A 27,291-nucleotide genomic window follows, 5' to 3' on the forward strand; every position below is an offset into this window, starting at 1 on the left:
GAGGGGGCGCCAGTCCTTCACAGGGCAACACACACACACTCTCACTCACACCTATGGACACTTTTTGAGTCGCCAGTCCACCTAACAATGTGTGTTTTTGGACTGTGGGAGGAAACCGGAGCACCCGGAGGAAACCCACGCAGACACAGGGAGAACACACCAACTCCTCACAGACAGTCACCCGGTGGATATGATTTTGTTTTATTGTTATTAATTTAATAATCAGAATAATGAAATATTATTGTGTCTATATCACAGTCACCTTCAACTGTGAGTAGCACATCTCTCTTTAAAAAATGTGATGAAATACAATATTCTAAAATACACCAAAGTTTGCAAAAAACTTTATTAGTCATGTCATTACATTAATTATAATTCAGCTAATTGTTTCTTAGCGACTGTATTTTTACTAGCTTTTATTTTTTTCTTTTCTTTTCTTTTCTTTAATCACAGACTGCAACACTTTGGCCATGTTTATCCCAACATTCCTTTCTGGGTTTGTCCATAGACAATTTAAATGATTGAAACTCTTGGGGGTGGGATTTATTTACACTGACATGTCCAAACTTAGTGGCATGCAATAAACAAATCCATGGGCAAATGTTATAACAAAATTGGCAGAGATGTTGAAATTGCATTTGCCTGGGAGAGCTAGAAAGGGCGAATGCTCTTTTTTCTGATGCCCGATGACTTTCGTTTCTTTCCCTCCTCACATTTTCCACATCGTTTTCAAAGCTCATTGGAAACGAGGGGCCAAGATTTTTCCAAAAGCTCATCTCTCTCTCTCTCTCTCTCTCTCTCTCACTCTCACTCTCTCTCTCTCTCTCTCTCTCTCTCTCTCTCTCTCTCGCTCTCTCATTCTCGCTCTCTCTACCTTCCTCTCTCCCTCTTTCTCTCTCTCTCTCTCTCTCCCTTCCTCTCTCTCTCTGTCTCTCTCTCTCGTTCTCGCTCTCTCCCCCTTCCTCTCTCCCTCTCTCTCTCGCTCTCTCCCCCTTCCTCTCTCCCTCTCTCTCTCGCTCTCTCCCTCTCTCTTTCTCGCTCTCTCCCTCTCTCTCTCGCTCTCTCCCTCTCTCTCTCGCTCTCTCGCTCTCTCCCTCTCTCTTTCTCGCTCTCTCCCTCTCTCTCTCGCTCTCTCGCTCTCTCCCTCTCTCTCTCGCTCTCTTTCTCTCTTCCTCCCTCTCTCTCTCTCTCCTTCTTTCTCTCTCTCTTCCTCTCTCTCTCTCTCTATCTCTCTCTCTCTCTTTCTCTCTTTCTGTTTGACATAATTTTTCTCTTTTTTAAGCATATTTCCCCATAGCTCACACAGGAAGTGGCCTAATGGCATTGCTAAAGATTGATGGATGGAAGTGGGGAGGAAGGAAAAGAGTAAAAAAAAAACACCATTGGCATTTGCATATTTCCTGTCATTATGTTGGTCTGGTGAGCAGAAGTCTTTAGACTGTTTGGGTTAAGGTTACACGCTACAAAACTAGCTTTGATGATAGTTGTAAAACAGTCATTTGTGAAGCACACGTAGTTGATCAAAAGAAAGAGCTAAAGTGGAGTACGTCGGGTTGTGCCACAGGAATACCGACACAAACTCATTTCACACGGCAGGCTGTTAAACTTTCATTCCTTTTTTGGTGTTTTTACGATTCTACATTTCATTTTACATTTCATGATGAACGGAACATTAGAGAAATGCTGAATAATTACTTTGGATTTGCTCTATTTCCACTAATAATTAATAAATGTTTTAATATTTCCTGTAAAGTTAGGCTTTGGAGATTGGAACTTTAGTTTTGCCAGTGTGCTCTTTTGGCTGGTGACTGGTCTAGACTGGTTTTTCTAGCAGTTATCTGCATAAGCCTTTTAGTTGATTTTTGGCTGAACTATTGATTTAAGGTGAAAACAGACACCGTGTTCTTGGTAAACGTGTGGTTATCAGAGGTTGCTGACAGTGTTCCACCCAGACTGAAAGCAGTTAATGTCTCTGTTCAGCAGCACAAACATGTTTTCCTCTCTCTCTGTCCTAGCCCAAGTGACTGTTCCGGTGGGGGGTGTGGGGGGTGGAGTGTCTAGACGAAGCCACTTGCCATTCCTGCCACGTTTCCCTAATGATTAGAGAGATGGAATCCTCCTCTCCTCTAAACTTAACACACACAGCATACAGAAATACGGAACCTAGTCAATATGCAAAAGAGCAAAGGAGTGATAGGCACAGCCCAACTAAAATAAGGCAAATCAAATCTGAGAATAATGCCTCTAGCAGCTTGTAGATTTGTAAATAGGAATTATTTTTTTAAATAAATATGATTAGAAGTATTGCTCCTGGCACAATATGACAATTTCCTAAAATTGATGAGCGGTTGCCAAAATCACTTTGGGTTTCCTCCGGGTGACTGTCTGTGAGGAGTGTGGTGTGTTCTCCCTGTGTCTGCGTGGGTTTCCTCCGGGTGACTGTCTGTGAGGAGTGTGGTGTGTTCTCCCCGTGTCTGCGTGGGTTTCCTCCGGGTGACTGTCTGTGACTGCCTCCAGGGTGTATTCCCGCGCCCAATGATTCCAGGTAGGATCTGGACCCACCAAAACCCTGAATTGGATAAGGGTTACAGATAATAGATGGCTGGATGGATATCTCAGTGTTAGGAACCTTTTTAAAATCCTAAAGAAGACCTATTGTGAAAAAGTCAGAGACCACCCTTCATTATTTTCTGTATAGTCAAAACAGCGTATTCATTTTCTGAGGAGATGAGAGAGTCCATTACGGAGGGAAATGTCAAAAGGCAGGAAGCAGGGAAAAAAACAGTTTACAGGATATTCACAGGTGTTTCTGTCTAACCTTCCACTGTGAGAACACTCACTCAAAAGGGTCTCAAAACAGGGATGGCCTTGCCCTGTAAGTGAGGGGACTCCTGGCACCCTGTGGAACTCAAAACAACATGGAAGAACAAGGCAGGCTTCCATCCATTCCAGGCAAAACCATCAACTCGAGAGAAGCTATAAGTCAGTTGAGTCTGTCCAGCATCGTGGACTAGTGCTCTACCTACCAAGCACACATTCAGGTTCTACAGGGTGTGAGGCATTGCTTCACTTCACAGCAAAGCTCTTCTGTTCCTCTAGTTTCAGGATCCACAAGGTGCAAGGCACCCTCGTGCTTAAGGGCAAGGTCACTCTGTTCTCCAGGTTGGAGTTTCCCTCTCCAGATAGGGCTCAGGATGAGGGAAAGCAGACCACTGGTTCTCCTGAGGCAGAAATGGAAACAATAGAAGGCAGCAGGAACTAGAACAACAAAAGTGGAAAGACCTCTGAATGCTACGACAGACTGTAGCTCACACACACACACCTGGCTTACTGTATCTGTAGTGTGGGTGGAATTTCACCCATATGATGAACTTCAAGTACAGACGACCCTCTTACAAAGGTTTCTAATGAAACTGTCTGCAAACACTTACTGCCATATGCGTGGCTAGAACAGCTGCTCTGACCTTGTCTATAGCCTGTGGTCAGATGTTGCAGCTGTGATGTCTGCAGCTATGCACACATCACTCACAGTTTTCCCCAGTGCCCTTGCCTCTGAATAAAGTCTTGCTACTGCAAATCTATCTTTTTCCACACAGTCCTTTCTCGTCCAGCTTAAACCAGTAGACTACACTTGGCTTTAAGATTAAATATACAACAGGTGGTCTATTTGAGATGCCTCGATGATAAAATTTAGAGAGGATTAGACGTAAAACCAGCCTCTCTAAGATGCTCAAGCATTAGTAAATGTAGCTGAATGTGTAATAAGTAGCATGTATAATACATCCACCAACATTTAACCTGATCCTTCCACATGCTGCATAATGCACCCTCACATGCATATGTATGAAGTTCTATGTATTCCCATGTACATGGCTTATAAGTTCCATATTTGGTGTCGCAGACCTGAATGTGTCCCAATTTTGACTGAAGCTGCAGCAAAAACAACAGCCGTGTTTGTAAAGAAGATTTAAACGTGTAGAGAGTGTAGATTCCTTCAGAATAAAGCTGTCAGTTCCAATCAGCCATAACATTATGACCACCTTCTTGTTTCTACACTCACTGTCCATTCTCTCAGTTCCACTGACCGTACAGGAGCACTTATAACTACAGAATATAGCCCTTTTGTTGCTCTGTATACTTTATTTTCCATTTGTGTTGGTTGTACTCTAGTCCTTCATCAGTGGATACAGGATGCTGTTAGCTGAATATTTTTGTTGAACTGTTCCCAGTCCAGCAGTGACACCGAGGGGTTTTAAAAACTCCAGCAGCACGGCTGTGTCTGATCCACTTTTATCAGCACAACACACCACCTGCAGTCACTGTGTCACTGAAAATGATCCACCACCCAAACATAGCTGCTCTGTGGTGTACCTGTGAAGGTCCTGACCATTTGAAGAACAGGATGAAATGGGACAAACTATGTATACGGAGCAACAGATGGACTCCAGTCTAATTGTTAGAACTACATAGTGCTCCTGTGGTCAGTGGAACTGAGAGAATGGACAGTGAATGTAGAAATAAGGAGGTGGCCATAATGTTATGGTTTATCAGTGTATATTTGCAGGAATGACCGGAGAAACCAGGCTAACAGAAAGCTAAAACCTGCACGTGAAATTCTAGTCCCACAACAGCTTCTGTTAATTATTCAGTGGACAAAATGAGTTTGCCAGAAGGTGCAAGCCTTTCTGGAGCTGTGTATCCATTGTTTCAGATTTCCTCTTGTTGTGTCCTGTCCAGTAGCCTTACAAGCATGTGTGAAGGTATTTACTGGACAGTGGGTTCAGACATTATGCTTTAACACAGAGAATGGGTTGGACATTTACAGAAAGACCTAAATGACTTTATAAATTCATTGTTTTTCTGTTATTTTTCTCTTATTGTGCATGTAGTCAATCAGTTAAGACATGTTTGGACTCCAATGTTTGCTTTATTAATGTCACAAAGAGGTCTTCACCACATTAATGTAGCTAATGCCACATTAATTAGCATTGTGCAAACTGCATTCCAAACTCATCTCATCCTCCCAGAGGAGAATTGTATTTTCATAAGTTGCTCATTGAAGGCTCAGGAGACTTGAAAATTCTCTTAACTTCCTTATGAGAAGTACTGTAGCATTAGAAGTAAAGATGTTAAAGTTATTTGCACCACCACCCTGAAGGTTCTAAGCATTGTAAAAGTTCCTGTTTTGGATTCTTAGGTCCTTTTCCTTAAAGGCTAAGCACCAGCTCTATGAAAGTGTCAAACATATATAAATACAGTGTAATTTCAGTTCCTAACTTGTGTTTATTGATAGTCAGAAAACATGTTATTTCTTACTAATTCAAGGAATAAGGTTTAAAAGACTGTTGGTACACCCCAAGCCCCCCGCCTGTGACGCAGATGGTGGACAAATCTAGAAGTTGCACTTAATTTAATACAAAATGACGAAAAGGTGTGTTGTTTTTGGCTGCAATAATTCAATGTACAGTGGGACATCTGTGCACAAATGGCCCAAAGTCAAAGTCAAAGCCAAATTTGTCAACTTTAAACGGGCACTTTGGAAAGGACCATCCGCTCACTCCGTTATCTGTAGCTCATTTCACTGGCGCTTTTCCAACAATATGGACATGTAAGGACACCAACGAAAGGTGTTCAAGAGCCTCTGTAACATGGAGGTAAACAGGGTAAGGACACTCACTTCGCCTGTTTTAGTTGGTGTTAGTTAACATTAGCTTGACTTGCTAAACTCGGTGGCTCAGATTATACTCGGCTACGTAGCTGCATTACGGAGGTTTATAGTGTCGGATGAATTCGAGTTCGACTTCGATCACATTTACAAGAATAACGGTACCTCTAAATTTGAGTTTAGCTTATTGCTAGGCTATTGTCATGAATAATGTTGGTTATTTAGCTAGCTAGATACTGTCATAACAGTCAGTCATAACGGTGTTTTACCGCGACGTTGTTCAGCTGTTGTCCACCAGTGACGTCATGGTTGCGTTCAAGAATTTCCGTAGCGAGCTCGGGTTTTTCCGTCAATTTAATAAAATTGTCAGTTTTAAAGCAAGTTAAGCTGCTATTTTCATTTTAATTCATACTTATATGTCAGTAACTACAATAATGTGAAATATTCATTGAGGTCCATTAAGTGGGGCTTAGCCTTTAAGGAAGTATCTGAGCAACATTATTATTATTTAATCCCCCCTAAGGGTTTGCTATAAAAACAGACGTTGTTGTAGTCTCAAATAGACTGTTGTTTCTGACACTGAGGTACTGTAATCTATGAAAAAACACTTTCGACACGTATCAGTAGATATGTCTGAGATCACTTATCAGCTTTGTGTGATTTGAGGTAAATAGGAAGTTTGCACATAATTCATGGGGTATTAGCTTGTTGATACATTAGCCTCTATGCTCCAGTGCAAAACCTTAGACTCCAGATATGGAGGCTTTTTTAACACTTGATATTGATCTGTTTTTTTTTCTTGTGTGCTTGTGTATGCTTTTCATTCCAGAGTGCTGCAGCAGTTCCCAGTCCAGCAGGTGGGAATCTCCCTCCAGGAGAGGGAATGCCAGTACCTCCCGGATTCTTCCAGGTACACAAAAGGAAACACACAGAAACAATCGTGCAGCAAAAACATCTCATCACACAAACACCAAACCTGCCTGTTGCTAAAAGACACGTTATCTAAAAAGAACAAACCTCCGAAGTGACAGTGCAAATGAGAGTTAGCAATGTTTATTTGTGCAGCACTGACAGTAAATCTTCTTGCACTTTCTTCTGTGGAACTGGGGTGTCATTGTGTGATATTGGGAGTTTGTGAAATGGAGAGGAAGTCTATGTGTTTGTACTTGTTTAGCTGTTTTTTTTCCTTCACTGAAGCCTGAGTGGGCTACTCCCCTGCACGCGTGCCAATAACAATACTCTGGAGTTCATCAGTGAGGAATTTGCGGGGATCCACAGAGAGAACAGAGCATAAACAGATTGATTTAGTGTCAGCAGCTGAACTCAGAGCTGCTCTCCTAGCCCTCTAATGAGAACTGACAGCTCTCATTTGCATTCTACAGCTCAGCTTTCAAAAAAAGCTCCTCCAGCCTACCTTCAGTTCAAGTCAACCTTACATTCGCTCTCTCGTTCACCTCATTTATCCTGTCATCAGTTCAGACCCTCGGAGGAACACTTTTGATGTTGTTATTACTGTGTCTGGTAGTGCTGGATAGTAGCGATGAAATTTGATCTCACTTCTTTACAAATTGATCACTGTCTCACGGAGTCAGATGGCGTTTATGTTTGCTTTAGGAAACGTAGTGGCCACATGCTTCCTGGGGGCTGACCTTCAGTGATAAGAATCTTACAAAGCGTATATACCTCATTTGGACAGGATTGGTCTGTTCTATGGCGCTCCTGGTAAAATCACACAAAATGAGCCTTGAATAATTAAAAAAAAAAAGTGGTCAGAGTTCATTTCCAAAATAAAGCCTAATATGTTCTAAGTTGTGTATTGTAACTATTCTTTCAAAACACACTGGAAACACACTTCAAATAATAGTTAAGTCTGTTTTTATTCACTGTTTATTAGTACAATTAAAAAGAAAGTTAATGCTATGTAACACTACCTAGCACTAACAGCGAGTACAGCAGGTTTACCAGTCTACTGCTGCTTTTAAAAACTATTATCTGCCTTTAAGACTTTATATTTTAGCTGTGCACTTGCCCATAAAACTTCATACAGTTTGAAACGTCGGGGTGAATGTATTTCAGATTTGTTTATTGTGAATATCGATCCCTTTATTGTGCACTGATTCAATGATAAACCTCATTTTTCTTTTATGAACAAACTGTTAGACTATAAACCCTTGCCATCATTTTTATAAAACCTTTGCCTGATTTTATGTTTCACATCTGTTTTGGGGAAAGAAGGTTATGGAAATGAATAATGAAATGAAGAGTTGTCAGTGATGGAAAACAAATGATTTGAGCAGCGCTGGAATGTCTGCTGATAAAAGGAACTCCTCTATTGCCCTCTGCTGGTGTAATTCAGAGCAGGTCATTAATCAGGTTTGACTTTGACTGCTCTTTTAGTGTGTGACTAAAAAGTCCAAGTCCGCTTACAGCTTCATGTCTCAACGTTAAGATCATGTATGTTTAATTGTGTTGAGCACGTTTTGTATAATAGCTAGGAAAGCATGAAGTGAAATCAAGTTTCGCATGAGTTTAGGTCACCATTCTCAGTGCCAGGTGCTGGCTGCAGGGTTGTTCTTAATAGAACAGAGTTTAAACACGATTAAATCCAGTTCAGCTGGTTTTTGAATCACACTGATTATCTCAAAATTAGGCAGTTAATCAAGTTTTATGTTTAATTGCCAATTTAATTTCCGACGATTATGATAACAATATTCAAGTTAATAATAGTAAATGAAAAAAAAAAAAAGATAACACAAGAGTATCATTCTTAATTTAAACACTAAGGATCTTAGCAACCTATTACAAGGGCCAAACTGTGATGGTCATAGCTTTTAAAAGTACAAAGCACATTTCTAATGGCACTAACCACTGTATAAAAGGAAATCCCACCAGAGATGCTCTGATAAAGGCCAAACTGTAATAGTCACAATACTTTATCCAAAGTCACCAATCCTTCTGCATTTTTCATGTTTCTCACATCTACTTCAAGACTGTTCACTTTATGCCGAATATATCCCACCTCTAGACAGGTGTCATTGTTCTGAGATGTTGTTATTCGTGTTATTCACTTCACATTTTAGTGGTTTTAATGTTGTTGTTGTGTACATTTCACATATTCCTTTTAGCCACAGATCAGCATCTGGGTGGAATAATATTACAGTAATGTGGTGTATGTTCTTCTGTTTCTGCAGCAGTTCATGTCCCCTCGCTGTCCTGGTGGCCCCAGAGTTCCTCTTAGAATACCTGCTCAGGTACCTTTATGTTTTCTTTGAAGTATGTCGTCTCATTCATTCATTCATTATCTGTAACCCTTATCCAGTTCAGGGTCGCGGTGGGTCCAGAGCCTACCTGGAATCATTGGGTGCAAGGCGGGAATACACCATGGAGGGGGCGCCAGTCCTTCACACAGACACACACACATTCACTCACACCTACGGACACTTTTGAGTCACCAATCCACCTACCAACGTGTATTTTTGGACTGTGGGAGGAAACCCGCACAGGGAGAACACACCACACACCTCACAGACAGTCATCTGGTGGAAACCCACGCAGACACAGGGAGAACACACCACACAGACAGTCACCCGGAGGAAACCCACGCAGACACAGGGAGAACACACCACACTCCTCACAGACAGTCACCCGGAGCGGGAATCGAACCCACAACCTCCAGGCCCCTGGAGCTGTGTGACGCTACCTGCTGCACCACCGTGCCGCCCCATGTCGTCTCATACTTGTTTAATTTAACTTTAACTGGAGTTCTGCTTTGTGGTGGTGGGGTGCTGCAACCTAATTATCACAAAGAACAGAAAATGAAACTTCAGCCTTTTTTGTTTGTTTTTTCAGAATTTTTGTACAGTTGTTAAAAAGTTTTTTGGAGAGGTTTGAAGTGAAGTGCTCTGTTCTAAAGCATCTCGAGAATTGTGGGCTAGAGAGGTATAAAGCCTCCCAGCATCTGGAGTGGTGAAATAGATTTGGGATGAGCTGGAGTGTTTTGTATTCAGAACTAATTTTCTAACATCAGCGCCTAAGCTGAGAATGCCGTCACATCTTTAGAGAAATGTTTCAACATCCAGTGTAGCAAATTTAAAAAGGATAAATGCTGTTACAAAGTGGGACCAACAGTTAATACACTTAATTTTAGAAGAAATGTTATATAAGCAGTGGGGTGCAGCAGGTGGTGCAGCAGGTAGTGTCACAGTCACACAGCTCCAGGGGCCTGGAGGTTGTGGGTTCAATTCTTGCTCCGGGTGACTGTCTGTGAGGAGTGTGGTGTGTTCTCCCCATGTCCACGTGGGTTTCCTCCAGTTGCTCCGGTTTCCTCCCACAGTCCAAAAACACACGTTGGTAGGTGGATTGGCGACTCAAAAGTGTCCGTAGGTGTGAGTTAATATGTGAGTGTGTGTTACCCTGTGAAGGACTGGCGCCCCCTCCAGGGTGTATTCCCGCCTTGCGCCCAATGATTCCAGGTAGGCTCTGGACCCACCGCGACCCTGAACTGGATAAGGGTTACAGATAATGAATGAATAAATAGTTGTTTTACTCAGGTTTTATTTTTAATATTACTTTATATAGGAAGTTTAATGCTAGAAGTATTATGGGTTTTTTTTTTTCATTCTCATTAATGTCATTTAATGTGCGACTGCATTTGTTTTGACTAGGCAATGGGGCCAGGTAACCAAGTGCTGTTAAGTGGGATGGATCCTATGAGACAGCCTGGTAAGAATACATTATTCTAGTGAGCTTTAAATGCCTTTCAGGTTTATCATTAAACTATAATGTTCTTTCCCAGGCCATCCCAGCATGAATGGACCAATGCAGAGAATGACTCCTCCAAGAGGAATGGTTCCGATTGGACCGCAGGTTTGAAACACTCTCAGCGTTCAGTATATTTTACTGTGTAATTTACCTTCCATTTAAAAATGGTAATAATGATGAGCCCTTTGCAGAACTTCGTGGGTGGGATGAGGCCTCCTGTTCATTCGTTAATGGGACCAGCAATACCTGGCATGTGAGTGCACATAAAAGATGTTCTTATACATCAGTGGGTTTTGTTTGAAAAAGTGATCTGTAAATATATAAATTTGTGTTATATAAATTCTGGAGAACAAATATTGACGTCTGAATTTAGCAGAGAAGCGAACATGGCCCGCCCTCCAGCACTTCTTCAGAAGCTCAGTTTTGTGTTGTGTTTCTTGGTCTGAGCCAGTTTGTTTCCTGTTTGCAGAAGCAGAGCTCGGTAAAAACACTGGAGTCTTTTCCATCTCACAGACACTGGAGAGAAAGCAAACCATGGGGAAGATATTGAGATATTGAAATCATATACAGTGACTTAAATATAGAGTAGTGGATAGTCAAGCTCAAGGGTTCCACTCCCAGCTTGGGCAGGAACATCAGGCTACACCAATAAGAGCGACTGTGGATAAATGTAAACGCATATGTATCCTAACCCTTATTGTATACTGTGTGTATCTGAAGACAGCGCCGTTTTTCATAAATCATTTCACTTACCACTGGTTGCTAAGCAACAACAATGGTCAGTTTAATCTGTGCCGCAGCTAGCCACTAAACAGAGTTGTCTGGTTAATAACAATTTGACTTGATTTTGATTTCAATTAACTCGCCATTGCCCCAGTAACTTTAAAGTTACTTTTGTTGCAGCACAGCACTTCTTCTGGTGGAACATTCTGGTGGCAATTTAACAACAGTTAGTTGTTTTTTTTTCCATTTAATTATTTTCTTGCCAAAGAAATGTATTGAAGGCGTGGAACATTAGAGGCTGTATGTTAGTGACAACAAAATCATGGCCTTGATTTTATTTGTAATTACACTCTATACAATGAAAACATACTGTATCAGTACAACATTAATCTCACTGTGTTCACTGTTGGCTCGTGGGAGGATGTTTGTTTGTACGTGAGCCAAGCACTATTTGTCTTCTGCTTCTGATGTGTGTAGGGCTCCAGGAGGAGGGAGGCCTTGGCCAAATCCTCCAAACGCCAACTCAGTGAGTGTTCCTGAGTTTTCCCAAGCGCACTCAGACTTCAGATCACCTGGGGCAAATAACTGTAAAAATCTGATCACCTTTTCTCTTTGCTTTCCTCTCTCCAGATACCGTACTCCTCCTCGTCTCCAGGCAGTTATACGGTAGGTTTTTTAATTTCCAGAGGTCCATTCTAGAGGTCAACAGCAATACTCTTGTCTTTATAAATATCCTTGTGTGCTTCTGAGCTGAGTCAGCATGTTTTTAGGGCCCAGGAGGAGGAGGACCACCAGGAACACCAGTCATGCCCAGTCCAGCAGGTAAACATTGACCCCCGGGTTAGCTCCTTCACTTTCAAACACTGATCTACTCTGTGAACCACTGGTTAACTTCACTCGTGGGGAACTTTGGATATTGCTTTTTCTTGAGGTCCAAAAACCCCAGACTTTGTTGAAAAGAAAAGTAATGTAAATTCACTCAAAATGTTCCATTTATGATTTTTACACTGTGTAAATAGCAGCTGCATTGTGTAATTTTTGTAGAAACAGTGATTTATTGTATTAATTTAGACCGTGGTATTTTATTTACTGCTTCAAAGTCTTTGTGATGCTTCACTGACCTGTAAGGAGAATAGAGCCTCTGTCTATGCTACTCTTGACGCAGACTATGTAACTTTTGTAGCAGGTTAGGAAACCACATCCCCTCTCTCTTCCTTCCCATTGATTTCAGTACAGTGCTTTAAAAAGGAATTACACTAGGGGGCACCCCAGGAGCCAAAAAACTACATATTACCTATTCATTCATTATCTGTAAGCGCTTATCCAATTCAGGGTCGCGGTGGTCCAGAGCCTACCTGGAATCATTGGGCGCAAGGCGGGAATACACCCTGGAGGGGGCGCCAGTCCTTCACAGGGCAACACACACACACACACACACCTACGGACACTTTTGAGTTGCCAATCCACCTACCAACGTGTGTTTTTGGACTGTGGGAGGAAACCGGAGCACCCAGAGGAAACCCACACAGACACAGGGAGAACACACCACACTCCTCACAGACAGTCACCCAGAGCGGGAATCGAACCCACAACCTCCAGGTCCCTGGAGCTGTGTGACTGCGACACTACCTGCTGCACCACCATGCCGCCCCCACACATTACCTAGTGTTCCTTTAATAATCTAAAGTGTATTCATTGTGAATTTTTATAATGATTTCCCAGGTAAATATGTTTATTAAATACATTACCACTGTCATGTGATTGATAGATTATGGCTCTTGTGTCTTGGTTTGAGCCTTTCACTTTAATACTACGCATGTATTTATTAATTTGGTAATGGTTTGTCTTTAATTAACTAAAGAATAACCTGTACCCTGTATCACCTCAGAGTCGACCAACTCAGGGGACATGTACAGTGTGATGAATTCAGTCCCTCAGAATGGAAACAGGCCAAATGTAAGAGCTGTGTACATCTCTCCTGTAAACACAATGCTGTAATGTGTCATTTTGATCATTTCTGCTTGGATCAGTTTAGTTAAATTCCCCAGGATGTGTGTGTTCAAGTAAACAACGAAATCTCAGGCTGGTTTAGTCCTGACACCAAGTTCAGTGTTATTCAAGCAATTAATGTAGTCCACTTATATGTAGAGCAATATAGGACCCCAGCAGGACCACCACAGAGCAGGTATGGTTTGAGTGGTGGGTCATTCTCAGCGCTGCAGTGACCCTGATGTGGTGGTGATGTGTTAGTGTGTGTTGTGCTGGTATGAGATTTTAAAGCCCTCGGTGTCTCTGCTGGACTGAAAATAGTCCACCAACCAAAAATATCCAGACGACAGGGTCCTGTGTCCACAGCAACAGACTACTGTCTCTTACTGTAGCTCAACAAGGTGGACCAACGAGTTAGGAGTGTCTAATAGAGTGGACAATTAAAAACTCCAGCAACACTGCTGTGCCTGATCCACTCGTACCAGAACAACACTAACACACCACCACAACATCAGTGTCACTGCAGCGCTGACAACGATCCACCAACCTAATCATACCTGCTCTGCGGGGGTCCTGACCATTGAAGAACAGTGTGAATCTGGGAAAAACAACATATGTAGAGCAACAAGTGGACTACAGTGTAATTGTAGAACTACAAAGGGCTACAGTGGACCACAGTGAGTGTAGAAACAAAGAGGTGGTCATAATGTTATGCTTGATCTTATGTGCTATAATTGTGTGTGTTAGTGTCATGGTCTTTCCTTGTTTTTCAGTTTCCTGTTGGTCCTTGTGCTGATGGTGCTATGGGTGGTGTTGGAGGAATGGAGCCTCATCCTCTCAATGGCTCATTAGGTACCAACAACTTGACTGACACATTACACACCTAATATAACACATGCTACTAAATATGTACAAATGATGTTAATATATTAGTTCACATATTCTTCCGAACATTCATTCATTCATTCTGTAACTGGTTTTGGTGGGTCTTGAGCCTACCAGGTATCCCCGGGCGCAAGGCAGGAACACACCCTGGATGGAGCACCAGTCCATCACACTCACACAAACATGTTCACATATTTACTCATGAGGAAACAGTCACAGTTTAAATGCTGTTTGACTTCATGTTTGTGGATTGTTAGTTCGGCCAAAATAAGTAGAGTTTCTGACATCTGTCACCTGAAAAACTTTAATGATGACCTTTTTCGATTCCCGCTCTGAGTGACTGTCTGTGAGGAGTGTGGTGTGTTCTCCCTGTGTCTGCGTGGGTTTCCTCCGGGTGACTGTCTGTGAGGAGTGTGGTGTGTTCTCCCTGTGTCTGTGTGGGTTTCCTCCAGGTGCTCCGGTTTCCTCCCACAGTCCAAAAAAAAAAGTTGGTAGGTGGATTGGTGACTCAAAAGTGTCCATAGGTGTGAGTGTGTGAGTGAATGTATGTGTCTGTGTTGCCCCGTGTAGGACTGGCGCCCCCTCCATGGTGTATTCCCGCCTTGCACCCAATGATTCCAGGTAGGCTCTGGACCCACCGCGACCCTGAACTGGATAAGGGTTACAGATAATGAATGAATAAATGAATATTTAGAAAATAAATTGATGCTGCTTTTTGAATAAAACGTTAAGTCTCAACTTTTGCACAGTTTACTTTGCATAGTTACTATTTTTGGTTGTGTTTTCGTTGATTGTTTGCAACATTAGTGTTTTTGACTGAAATATTCCCTTTCATTCACTCATCCTCATTTTTTTTCTTCAACAGCATCTGGTGACATCGACAGTCTCCCCAAGGTAAGAGAGACATTCCCGCTCGCTTGAAAGATGCTGATTCACTTCTGGATGAACACATTTATTCAGGTCCACACAAAGCTGTCTGAGGATGTTGTGTTTGCATTGTGATGAAAGGCATGTCCTGACTTTTTCTTCCATTCAGCAGAGCTCTCCCGGGAACCTGAGCATGAACAACCAGCCAAGCACACCAAGAGATGATGGAGAGATGGGCGGCAATTTCCTCAACCCCTTTCAGAACGAAAGTGTATGCCACTAGCCTTTTTATAAAGCTGTAAAGAGAAAACACTTACATGTCCATGAAAAACATACAGATCGTCACTTGGAATGTTTCTTCTGTCCAAAAAAGAAAAAAAAACCTTATTGGTGACTTTTCAGGAGAAGGTAAAATGTATTCTTAAATGTGAATGCAAGGTAATGAAATAAGATGGCTTAGTCCATCTATTGTGAATTCTCACAGTGTAAAGAGCAGCTGCTATTTCCTGATTGCTGTCTTCACTTTGGCTTACTCACTTGGGCTAGGACCTGGAATTCTGTGCATTTGGTTTATTTGCAGTATTGTGCTTTATAAGCCGTATTTAATATGGAAATATGGCAAAAATGGATGTTCTTAGTTTTCTTTAGACACTGATAAAATGAATCATGGAAGGTGGACCAATCTATATTACATTTAGGAATATTTATTGTTTTTCAGTCTATTATAACGTTTTTGTATGCAGTATTTTAGTGCGGATTGGCGACAGTCAGAATTGGATGCATTTTACTATAAAAATTTTTTAATTTTGGTGATATTTATTGTGGGCGGCACAGTGTCGCAGTCACACAGCTCCAGGGCCCTGAAGGTTGTGGGTTCGATTCCCGCTCCTGGTGACTGTCTGTGAGGAGTATGGTGTGTTCTCCCTGTGTCTGTGTGGGTTTCCTCCGGGTGACTGTCTGTGAGGAGTTGGTGTGTTCTCCCTGTGTCTGCGTGGGTTTCCTCCGGGTGACTGTCTGTGGGGAGTGTGGTGTGTTCTCCCTGTGTCTGCGTGGGTTTCCTCCGGGTGACTGTCTGTGGGGAGTGTGGTGTGTTCTCCCTGTGTCTGCGTGGGTTGCCTCCGGGTGACTGTCTGGGGAGTGTGGTGTGTTCTCCCTGTGTCTGCGTGGGTTTCCTCCGGGTGCTCCGGTTTCCTCCCACGGTCCAAAAACACACGTTGGTAGGTGGATTGGCGACTCAAAAGTGTCTGTAGGTGTGAGTGAATGTGTGTGTGTGTGTTGCCCTGATTCCAGGTAGGCTCTGGACCCACCGCGACCCTGAACTGGATTAGTTACAGATAATGAATGAATGGATATTTATTGTCATAATGCAGTCAGTCTCAGCACAGTAAGTGCATTCAGTTTCACAACTTCAGGTCTGTTCTAGATGCTCAATGTACCCAGATGTTCCCAGTCGCTCTGCAAGTTGCTTTTTCCATATTATTACTCGTGTTGTGAGCTCCTGCTTGTGTAACTACTAAAGCTACTACTTCAGTCTTTTTTTTAACCAAGTACCAATATTTTTTGTGTGAATTAAGTCTATAATTCATTTTTGTTTTCATTTTTTCCTGCAGTATTCTCCAAATATGACGATGAGTGTTTGAGAGACAGAAAGGAGACTGAAATGCTCACGGGAGAGCGCTGTGTTCAAGGGAGTGTATGTGGGGCGCAATATTCAATAATTTCCGTTGTCCAGCTGTGTCCTTCATCCCCACTATATCCCAAACTAAATCAAAACAAACCATCAACTATCTTCAAATGTGGATGACCCATGAAGAGGAGCTGTTAATTATGTGCATTTGTATATATCACTGTTGCTCAAGACAAGAGCCTGAACAAGGACAAACAACAACTGCAAGGTTTCATCATCTGAACTCCTGCTAGATCCCTTATGCTTTTCCCTGGTCTTGATCCATACGTCTTGGTATTGCACTGTGTTTATCTTTCAGATCACTTTGCTTTGGTTTGTTGAATATGTGGGTAAACTGTTTCTTCTGTAATATAATGGACTTGAAACAATGGAGAGTTCCCAGTTTGAGTAAATGTACAGATCATCTCTCAGTGACACTCATATTAACTGAAATGTACAAGGTAACCATTGCTGGAAACATTATTGGACAGAGTCTGCATTTAAGTTTTTTTGACATGGATTGTATTGACATTGAAAGAATAAGGAATATTGCTATAAAGCTCATTTTCAATGTTTTTAAATGGAATTGTTTTTTTTTATTATTGTATGTGGCAACACTCTTTATTCAAAAGTACATATTGTCTATTTTTATGACATTTTTGTTTCCAGTCTTAGTCCTGAAATATCACATCGTTTAATATATATATAGCTTGTCTAAAACTTCCATTTCCTTTCAGGAAAGGCCGTTAGTTGGTTGATTATTTGAAGCAGGAAATGAGGCTTGAAAAACACAGATATTATGCATAATACATATGACTATTCTATTAACATAATACCAAATAATACATGAACTCATCAATACACATAACAGCCCTTAAGTTCATTAAGGCCTAGTGATAATGTTCCTGTTAGGACTAAGGCATATTAAGTTGTTCATTTAGTACGTTTTGCCTTTAAGCCAAAATGGACTTCATTAAACAAGACGTGGTGTTTGGTGTCTGGACTTTGCTCTTTTAGAATTGCACTACAACTATGAGGAGAAAGAAGCTTAATTAGCATGCTGCAAACTATATCTCTAAGTCATCACACGCACCTGACTGCATCTAGTTATGCTAATCAGTTTATGCTAGTCAAAAAATTGTGAGTTTAGTGGGGTGTGATGATTGCTTGGTGGGACATAGTCCACTAAATGAACCCACAATGCCCAGCTGAGCACTCATTTCAGAACACCACCTTCTTACCAGCTCTATTGTCTTTAGAAGGGTGCCATGCCTAGTGCTGTTACCAAGATGGCTGCCAAAGGGACTTGGATTTGAGGCAATTATTTACCTAACCATTCAGCTGTGCAGTGGACAAAACAGCTGTCAAGAGTTTAAAGGCCAGCGTATGTAACCTGTAACGGATAAGAGAAGGTCACCTAATTATCTCCTGCACTTACAAGTAACATTTCTGTGCTGAGTTTTTTCAGTGGGAATGAACTGCAAAAGACCAAAGTCCAGTGTCTAGTTCAGGCCATGAGTTTACTGTACTGAGAGCTTGCGTTACTTTTAAAGGTGTCAAGTTTGCTGGAAGTCGTAGACTGTGTTTTTTCCGTTTCCCCCATGCGGCTTCTTCGGCTCCGCCCTGAAAGGAAGTCGAGCGCCGCCTTGTGGCAGCGTGAGGAACCGAAGTAATAAAGCAGGGGATCAAGGCTGCAGCTGGTGCTACCTGCACACATGGCCAGCAGGTATGCGATGTACGAGGAGTCCCCGTGGACTATGCCTTTAGCAGCCTGCACCGAGTGCATCATGAGGATGATGTTGGCTGGTGTGAAGCACGCTGCAAACACAACGAACACTGTGATGGCCATCAGCAGCGCTCGGTTCCTTTTGGCGTGGTCACCCACAGCGCGGAGAACCCGGATGATCCTGAAGTAGCACACAGTGCTGACGAGGAATGGCACAAAAAAAAAGAGTGCGCTGTAGACAGGGAAGAAATAAACATAGTAAGAACGCAGTGTGCGCACGTCCAAAACATCGTGGCATGTGGTAATGCTGAGATCGCTTATGTGCATGGTCTGCTGTGACAGGAGCAAGGGCAGTACCCCTGCGCTCGAGAGAAGCCAGGACGTAGTGCAGGCAGCCCAGGCACTCCGGGGTGTGCGGTACATCAAAGAATCAGTGGGGTAGGCCACAGCCAGGAGACGGTCCACACTGATGGCTGTCACGAGCAGCACAGAGCAGTACATGTTGCAGTAGAAGGCGGCTGTTACTAGGCGGCAAAACCCATCACCGAAGCGCCAGTCGTTGCCGCTGAAATGGTAGGCGATGCGGAAAGGCAGCACGAGCGAGAAGAGCAGGTCAGCACATGCAAGGTTCATCATGTAAATGGCTGCGGGTTTCTTGGGGCGTACGCGGTGTGAGAAGGTCACCAGTGCTAGCAGGTTCAGGGGCACACTTGTGACGAACACCAGCACGTACGCGGTGGGGATGAAGATAGTGGACACATGACCTTTGAGAAATGCTGCCGCATCCTTAGACACATAGTAACGCCCTTTGGACACCTGGGGGCGCACCTCACGCTGTGACTCCGCACCTGAGCCACTTCCCTCCTGCACGTCCAGGTATTCGATTGGTTCATCTGTAATGGTCATAAAAAACCCGGAGAATGTTCTCACAATGCTCCGCGTGTCTGAGATGAGAGAGAGAAACAGAAACATCACTTTAGTGAGATATGCGGGAAATAAAATCGCACAATGAGAACAAAAGCATATGTGAAGTAGTATTCAGATACAAAATGGTACCCCTGATCTTTACAAAACATTAAAATGGCAGTTTTTGGGCACAGTTCCTGTGTTTTTATCAAATTTCATAAATAATTAAAACAAAAAAATTAAAAGTAACAACATTTGCATAAGCCACAGCAACATAAAGGCGATGTATACATCTTTATTTTGTCAAAAAACACTTTTCTCACTTATGAGGAGGTTTCTTTACCATTTGCTGCTCTCCGGTCTGTCTGCGTGCTGGAAACGGGTCAAATGTGTTTACGAAAAACAAAACAAAAAAATGTTGTCTGGTATGCTAGGCATTCTCTTTCTGCTCACGGCAGAGAAACTAGGGTGACCCAGACGTCCTCTTTTACCCGGACATGTCCTCTTTTTTAGACTTAAAAAATGTCTGGGCTGAATTTCACAAACGTCCGGGATTTTGTTTTTCTAGAGCTTAGAGCTTTAAAGAAACTAGTCCCGCCCTCCCCTACTCCGATTGGTTCGCTTGAATGAGAAGAGGGCGTGGCGAAGTAGCCTAAAATCTTCTGATTGGACGGTCTGACTGTAGAGCTACCGTTATTGGTCGATAACCTTCTCTGTAAACATTTAATTGGTCAGTCTGCACGTCAGTAGTCTTTGTTTACGTCAGGCAAAGCTCATGTACCTAGCCTCATCTCGAGCAGCTATGCCGAAACGTAAATGTAAGTTCTCGGATGAATTAAAAAAGAAATTCCCATGTTTTGTGTAGCAAATAAAGGTGTAAAGGACCTAAAAGCACACATAAGTTAAGCTAAGTATACAACGGCAGCGAGGGGCGAGAGCGCATAAATCACCCCCTCCCCTCCTCTTTTTCACCGTCTCAGATCTGGTCACCCTAGAGAAACTATCTGTAGTGTTGCCACACGTCCTGGTTTTCCTGGGATTGTTTCCATTTCCACTGTTTGTCCCGGAAAATGAATCAACCTCTCTCAGGACGCCTATTGTTCCGTTTTTGTTTTTTATGAAAACGCATTTACGTTCACATATTCATTCACCTTTAAATAAACATACATTCTGCTGTTGCGTTAATGTTCCTACATAGGCGTGGCGTGCTGGTCTCTGTGTTGCCGTAATGGACAAATGCTTTTATTTGATTGGTTGTTATGTAGGCTGTGTTAAAAAACGTAGTGATAACTCGCTCCCTAGACAGCTAGGGTTAGTCTCCAACCTCTACCCCTTCAGTAGCAGACTGGTGGTTTTCCACTACTCAGATGCGGCAACCCTGTATCTCTGGAGTTGTTTAGACAACGAAGAGACCTCCAAACACTGAAAAGCAAGAACCGAGATGAGGATATTGCTCTATTCCTGCTTCATAGGTCGGTAAAATTGACTTATTTTTTATTGTTTCAGATCACTTAAGGTGGAACTGACTCTAAATTCAGGAGACCGCTAACTGCACGAAAGTGAACGCAGACCAAAACTAAACAGCTTGAGTTTCAAACGAGTTTCTGTGGTAATTCTAATTGCGAATAAAAACATAGACAGGTTAAACTTCAGCTGTGTACAATCAATAGTGTTTTTCTTCTTCAAACATACTGTTACTGACAAACAAAACATGTCCAAAACTTGACCAGATCAGTCCAAACTTTTGCAAATCTCTTTATATTTGGCATGTTTTAGAACAGTGGCATGGTGGTGCAGCAGAGGTAACTGTGTGTTGTCCCTGTGTCCATGTGGGTTTCCTCTGGGTGCTCTCATGGTCCAAAAACACATGTTGGTAGGTGTATTGGCTACTCAAAAGTGTCCATAGGTGTGTGTGTGTGTGTGTGTGTATGTCGCCCTGCAAAGGACTGGCGCCCCCTCCAGGGTGTGTTCCTGCCTGGATTCACTGCGACGCTGACCTGGATACGCGGTTACAGAGAATGAATGAATAAATGAATACAGCTTCGGAAACAACATATATACAACCCGTACTGTGCTGTAGCAAAGACATTGAAGAGGGTGATGACAGAGACTATTCCTTTATTTCACCTGCCAATATAAAGGGTAATATCCGAACACAATGTTTGCTCAAAACACCAGAATGAAGAGGGGAAACGCTACAGGAGTGAGACACATAACGCTGGTCGATTACCACATACCTAAAACATGTACGAGGGTATATACAGTGCATGCTGGGAGACATTTTTTGCCCCATTAAGGACAATGTGTATGTCAACAACATGCTCCAAATATCCCAACTAACGAGAAGAGTGTGATAGATACAAAGCACAATAGCACCCCCTTGTGGAGCAGGCAATACACAAACATATCAGAAATATTACCCCTTGGGGTGCAGTTACTATCCAGTGTAACGACATGAGTGAGTGAGGGATTGAATAAGTTACTGGTCAGTTACAAAGTTAAAGTGCTTCCCATCTTTAAAAGCCATTAGTTTCCAAATATATTAAATATCACAACTGTAACTTAATTTGGATTATGTTATATGAACGTGGAGTGAATTTCTCAGTGTGAACTATTATCTGATAACTCTGAAATCATTATACACACATTTCACAGTTTGGAAACAGAGAGGGAATTATTTCACGAATTCTTCTATAATTACAGTTTCCTTCAACACATTTTGGGGTGGTTTCCCAGACAAGGATTAATCCTAGTCCTAGTCTATAGCCTCTATCACAATAAAATAAACTGTGTAGTCCAAGACTAGACTTAATCCCTGTCCGGGAAACCACCCAATTGGTGTTCAGCAGTTTGATGATCTTCCTTCTCAGACTTCGGATTCAGCTCGTATTTCTAAGAAAGAAATGTACTGAACTGTGTGATGAGTTTAAAGTCTGTACTCACCATTGTCTGGCATCATCGCTGCTGAAGAGCCCAGAGCCAGCAGGACCACTGCAATAATACTGCGCCCATTCACAACCATGTTGAGCTCTCCTCTACAGGGTTCAAATGAACTGAATACAGAGAAAACCTCCACAACCAGCAGCTTGTCCTGAGAAGTCAGAGTCAGAGCTCAGACAGAGACTCACTCTCTCTCTGCTGGAGTTGTTCCTCCCTCCTCCTTGTGTCAGGGGTTTTAATTCTATGTGAACGCCCACAGCCTGGACTCAGCACTGACAGCCATGAGGCATTTTTGTATTTTCTTTAATATTTTACATATAGTACCCCTCAAAAGTTTGAGCACCCCCACTCAGAGAGGGTTTCCTTTATTTTGTCATTGTCCACAAATTGTGAATGTACAGTACGAGTCAAAAGTTTGGACATCTTCTCAATCGATGGTTTTCTTTCTTTTTTTTTATTATTATTATTTTCTACATTGTAAATGAACATTAAAACTATCAAGGGACCCATGGAATTATGTAGTAAACAAAAGTGTTACACACCCCTGAATATATGTTTTATACTTTAGATTCTTCAAAGTAGCCACATTTTGATGGCAGCTTTTCATACTCTCTGCATTCTCTCAATCAGCTTCATGAGGTCATCACCTGGAATCATTGTCAGTGAACAGCTGTGGCTTCATCAAGAGTTAATTTATAGAACTGCTCGCCTTCTTAATGTGTTTGAGACCATGACTTGGGTTGTGTTGAGGTAGGGGCTGGTACACAGTTCTCTACAGTGAATGGGGACTGTATATAATTGTGGACATCTGAGAGGGCATCAGGAGTTTGTCCCCAGTTTACTGCAATAACAGCGTTTATCGTTCTGAGGAACTTTTACACTCGAAGTTGAAACATTGCTCTGGGGTTTGACTAAATTTAGCCACGACAGCGTTAGCCCGGTCAGGTTGGACAATTATAGGGTGACCAGACGTCCTCTTTTACCCGGACATGTCCTCTTTTTTAGACTTAAAAAAATGTCCGGCCGGAATTTCACAAACGTCCGGGATTTTGTTTTTCTAGAGCTTACATAGAACTTCGAGAAGTTTCGTTCACGAACTAGTCCCGCCCTCCCCTACTCTGTTTGGTTCGCTTGAGAAGGGGGCGTGGCAAAGTATCTTAAAATCTTCTGATTGGACGGTCTGACTGTAGGGCTACCGTCATTGGTCGATAACCTTTTCTGTAAACATTTAAATGGGCAGTCTGCACGTCAGTAGTCGTGACGTGTCCTCTTTTTCACCATCTCAGATCTGGTCACCCTAACAATTAGCTCTGTGACACAAACGCCATCCAAGCTCATTCTAAATGTACTAGTTAGTGCTTTATCATCTTTCCAGAGAACGCAACTCCACCGCTACACACTTACACTTTAGAACAGTAGTACGAATAATTGCAAACAATAAACAGCAGTTTATTATTTTTAATTATGGACATGTTTAATTGTGACAAAGTGGATGAAAATGTGCTTTAAATTAATATTGTCTCAATTTTCAGATTTTTAGTGCATGTCAATAAAATACATTTTCATAATTCCCCACATAATCCATCATCTCAGTACTGTATGTGTTTTCAGAATGATGATACTTGGATATGATTTGTTTATTTCAGGTCAGTGATTGGATCTGCACTAGATCATGTAAAAGATGCACGTAGCTTAATCTCTTGTGAACCGAAGGCACTAGCTGAGTATTTGTCTGTGGCTTTAACAATTTTTGGCTTTTCTGTTTAAGTTTTAGAAGCAGGAGGCAGTAGTGCTTTGTGAAATTCATTTTAAAACCTGCTTTCCCATATTTTTACTTTTTTTGTTTTGTTTTTTACAGTGGCATGAAACAGTGTTCCACATACAGTACAACCTAAATATAAAATATATATACTTCAATTATAATAGCATTTAAAAATAGATTTCATGTACAATTATTGTGTGTGGAATCAAAAGCATAAAACCATAAGACTTTTCAATATAAGCCTTACATTTTAAATGTGTGCTGGAAGATTTGGTTCAGTCTGATTACAATTCTAGTCAAAATAGCTAATATTTTAGCTTTAGCATTAGTTGCTATTTGTCTGTACAGCTTTAATGTTTGAACTGTAGGTGTCCTTGCTTCTGATTTATATTCATAATTAAATACCCCTGGCTGTTAAAAGTAATTGTCCCAGAATTTTCCATTTCACACACATTGCTTTTATAAAAACAGCTGAACCTGAAGGCACACTCCGTTCTCAATGTGTGTTATTTCAAACTAACACAATACCTCTTAAGACAAAGACATTTTAAAAGTTCCTAAGTGTGTCCACGAGTTAATGTGTCCATATAACATTCACTTTCCGTAGAACTTCTTGTTCAGCAGGAAAATCAGGAGGTTCACATTGACTTTGGCTTTGTCAAACATCTTCATGACAGCGACTCCTTCATACTGAAGTTGCAGAAGATCCTAGAAACCAAAAAAAAAAAACACGCATTATGCATTTTATCCAGTTCCATAGAAGAGAACAGGATTCCATGGTATTACACCGACTTCCTGCATTTTTCAAATATTTCTATTAAATATGTTTCTTTTATGGAATGCAGTCTAAATTACTTTTGAGAAATATTTGATAGGAAAAGATAAAGCTGATGGCACAGATGGTTCATGTTTGGAGGGATTCACCTGGAAATGCAGTTGGACTTTTTCCATTTCGACTCCCAAAAACTTGGCCTTTATCTCAAAGTCTCCAACTTCCTCACAGGGCGCAATGTCAAACATGACATTTTTCAACCTGGATACAAGGCAGAAACACTACATATAGGATGCTACTTCACTCACATTCATATATAATATACACAAGCTTAAGAAGATATTTAGAAGATATTTATTAAGAAATACCAATAGATATATGAAAAGCCCTACACGTGTCTCATGGGACACTTAAAAGTCCTTCCAGTTTATTAACTGATACTGTACAGGCCAATGAACATGGTAATGAAAGATAATGTTATAAGCTCATTTTTAGATCCTTCCCACCATTTCCTCTTTACTATGTCATGTCTCCTTATCAGAGCCACACACACACACACACAAGGCTGTGTCTGCACTTGGAACGCTCCCTGTGGCCTGGTGCAGAAAAACCAAAACAGGATAGATAAGTACTCATAATGAGCTACCTTCCCTCCGGTCTCACACCCAAACCGCTGACCCAGCACAACACTTACATCAAAGCGAATAACTGAGGAGCTGCTACTAGTGCTATTCTGGGATCAGTGTGTGATATTCTTTTCATGAAGATCTTAGCTTGGCGCTGACCTGGTAAAAACTGATCCCATCATTTCACTAGCTTAGGAAAGCGATGTGTTAGGAGCCTCGCATGAGGATTCTTATGGGTACAGAATGGTGTGGTTCCCAGAATAGGGAACCGAATCTTAGGCTTACACACTATTATAGTACAGCAAGGAGTTATGACCTGAGCATAAATTGGTGGACCAACCAATACGATTTATAAATGAACCGTTCGTGGCACAAATTAACATATAATTTGTTGGGGAAGAAAAGTAATTGAAACTCACTGATTGGTCTGAAGGCCTTCAATCTCTAGAATGACCCCTTTCTCATGCAGCCTGGCAGCCGTGTACTTCAAAGACTGCTGCTTGGACTTCTTACTTGACCTCTCTTCTCCTTTTCTGTCGAGTTTGATTGATCTGCGAGCATTCCTGTGAAGAAACAGTGTTAAATAACAGGCTACTGGAAATGGATGAGTAGATGCTCTTTGGGTTTGGTTTGTCAACAAATGAGTGGAATTCTGCTGCTCTTGTAAAAAAAAAAAAAGATAAAACAAAAACCATGCCTTCCCCCAAAAAGCAGGACTCACTGTTGAATTAATCATTAGAACTGGAGCTCAAATCTCAGCAATAAAGTATACAATCCTCTACAGAGCTCTTTGAGACTGAACAATTTCAGGGTATATCTCACTCACTTTCTATTGAGATTATCAAGACAGGTTTTGATGTAGGTGTCATAATAGTTGATCTGATCTTGATAGAAGGATGCCTTAGAGTTGAGGGCACTCAGAGTCTGCTGGAGTTTCACAAGTTCAGCTTTCCTCCTCTGTCTGTAGCGCCTCTGATAACGAATATCCTGTAATTCAGTACAGACCTTGTATCATTCCATAACGTACATTCAAGGTATTAAAATTTGAAAATATACAAATTCACAGAGTCCATAAATAGAATGTACACTGTTTGAGTAACATATTATTTACATCTTTTCACATATGCAGATTAGTCCAGCCATTTACATGGAATTTAAACAGACTATTACAGTCCAGACTTGGTTTAAATAATGAGCTAAACATGGTAGTCATTCAGGAACAAAAGTTCTTTACATACTTCAGAGGTATAAAAGCAGGTTTGTGTAAAATGAACTAAGATCACTTTTAGTAAATACAACACAACCATTTGAAGAAATAAAAGAAGGAAAATAAGACAGAGTTCCTTTAATGACTGAATATAAAAAAGCAAAGATCTAATATCTTTCAATATACACAACTGTTTTAAGTGCCTACATACATTGTAGTAATTTACCAATAGACCACTGCGATTTATTTGAAGTTTCCTTTTTTCTGGACAGCCCAGAAGAATTCTGAATAAGAACGTGGACATGGATTTACGCCTTGTTGATTTCATTATATCCAGGACTACTTTTCCTATATGTGAGGTAACAGTCATTTCCACACTTAGCCTAATCTTTCCACACCAAACCTAATCAGAATTGAGAATTCAAAAATGATGTCGTGTAGCACTGAAAAACCTTGGAGATGTCATTGATGAGTTCCTGGTACTTGTTGCTGGAGCTGACCATACTGGCCTGCTCCAGAGAGCGGAGGTTTCTGAGGATCTTGCGTTTCTTCTGTTCCAGGGGCAGCTGCCTGTCCTCCAGCACGGCCGGGCTGCTCTTCAGTCCCTCCGGAGCCGTAGCATCCTGTGCTGCCCGCCGCTCCACTAGCTTGGCATGCTCTGACTCCTGCAGGACACAGAAAAAAAGTCATATTTTTGGACTAAAAATAAAAGGCAAACTATGTAAACTGAAGAAAGGACCATAGGTTACAGTCATTTTAAGATAACAATTTTTTCATTTCTTATCTTCTTAACTAG

The 27,291-nt window shown here is 41.6% G+C and overlaps 3 protein-coding genes and 1 long non-coding RNA gene across 6 annotated transcripts in view; 2 read left to right on the forward strand and 2 right to left on the reverse strand.

Moving 5' to 3' along the window:
* LOC136678235 (single-stranded DNA-binding protein 2-like) overlaps positions 1–17,140 on the forward strand; it is a 37,300-nt gene extending 20,160 nt beyond the window's left edge. The window contains exons 5-17 of one of the 3 annotated variants that reach the window (XM_066656202.1): positions 6,495–6,575; positions 8,857–8,916; positions 10,330–10,387; positions 10,461–10,531; positions 10,618–10,679; positions 11,627–11,675; positions 11,780–11,815; positions 11,920–11,971; positions 13,038–13,105; positions 13,912–13,990; positions 14,889–14,917; positions 15,060–15,161; positions 16,501–17,140. In XM_066656202.1, coding sequence (XP_066512299.1) covers positions 6,495–6,575; positions 8,857–8,916; positions 10,330–10,387; positions 10,461–10,531; positions 10,618–10,679; positions 11,627–11,675; positions 11,780–11,815; positions 11,920–11,971; positions 13,038–13,105; positions 13,912–13,990; positions 14,889–14,917; positions 15,060–15,161; positions 16,501–16,530 — 777 coding nt within the window. In that variant the 3' untranslated portion in view covers positions 16,531–17,140. The remainder of the gene's footprint in view (positions 1–6,494; positions 6,576–8,856; positions 8,917–10,329; positions 10,388–10,460; positions 10,532–10,617; positions 10,680–11,626; positions 11,676–11,779; positions 11,816–11,919; positions 11,972–13,037; positions 13,106–13,911; positions 13,991–14,888; positions 14,918–15,059; positions 15,162–16,500) is intronic. The other 2 variants (XM_066656203.1, XM_066656204.1) reach the window with 2 other exon arrangements.
* A 27-nt stretch (positions 17,141–17,167) lies between these two features.
* Positions 17,168–22,318, reverse strand: LOC136678234 (proteinase-activated receptor 1-like). Its single transcript, XM_066656201.1, has 2 exons — positions 22,132–22,318; positions 17,168–19,226 (listed from the first exon to the last, which is right to left on the reverse strand). Exons 1-2 carry the CDS (start codon positions 22,208–22,210, stop codon positions 18,064–18,066), a joined length of 1,242 nt encoding a protein of 413 aa, XP_066512298.1. The 5' UTR covers positions 22,211–22,318; the 3' UTR covers positions 17,168–18,063.
* On the forward strand, positions 20,532–27,174 carry LOC136678236 (uncharacterized). The gene is made up of 3 exons (XR_010796474.1): positions 20,532–20,660; positions 26,768–26,854; positions 27,056–27,174. It is a non-coding gene; the product is annotated as an uncharacterized lncRNA (long non-coding RNA).
* The window catches only part of LOC136678233 (ras GTPase-activating-like protein IQGAP2), a 66,495-nt gene continuing 62,785 nt past the window's right edge, over positions 23,582–27,291 (reverse strand). Inside the window, exons 34-38 of the mRNA XM_066656200.1 lie at positions 26,948–27,160; positions 26,115–26,275; positions 25,708–25,851; positions 24,815–24,923; positions 23,582–24,598 (exon numbers count right to left, since the gene is read on the reverse strand). Coding sequence (XP_066512297.1) covers positions 24,485–24,598; positions 24,815–24,923; positions 25,708–25,851; positions 26,115–26,275; positions 26,948–27,160 — 741 coding nt within the window. The 3' untranslated portion in view covers positions 23,582–24,484. The remainder of the gene's footprint in view (positions 24,599–24,814; positions 24,924–25,707; positions 25,852–26,114; positions 26,276–26,947; positions 27,161–27,291) is intronic.

This window comes from Hoplias malabaricus, chromosome Y (genome assembly GCF_029633855.1).
Source record: "Hoplias malabaricus isolate fHopMal1 chromosome Y, fHopMal1.hap1, whole genome shotgun sequence".
NCBI classification, from domain to species: Eukaryota; Metazoa; Chordata; class Actinopteri; order Characiformes; family Erythrinidae; genus Hoplias; species Hoplias malabaricus.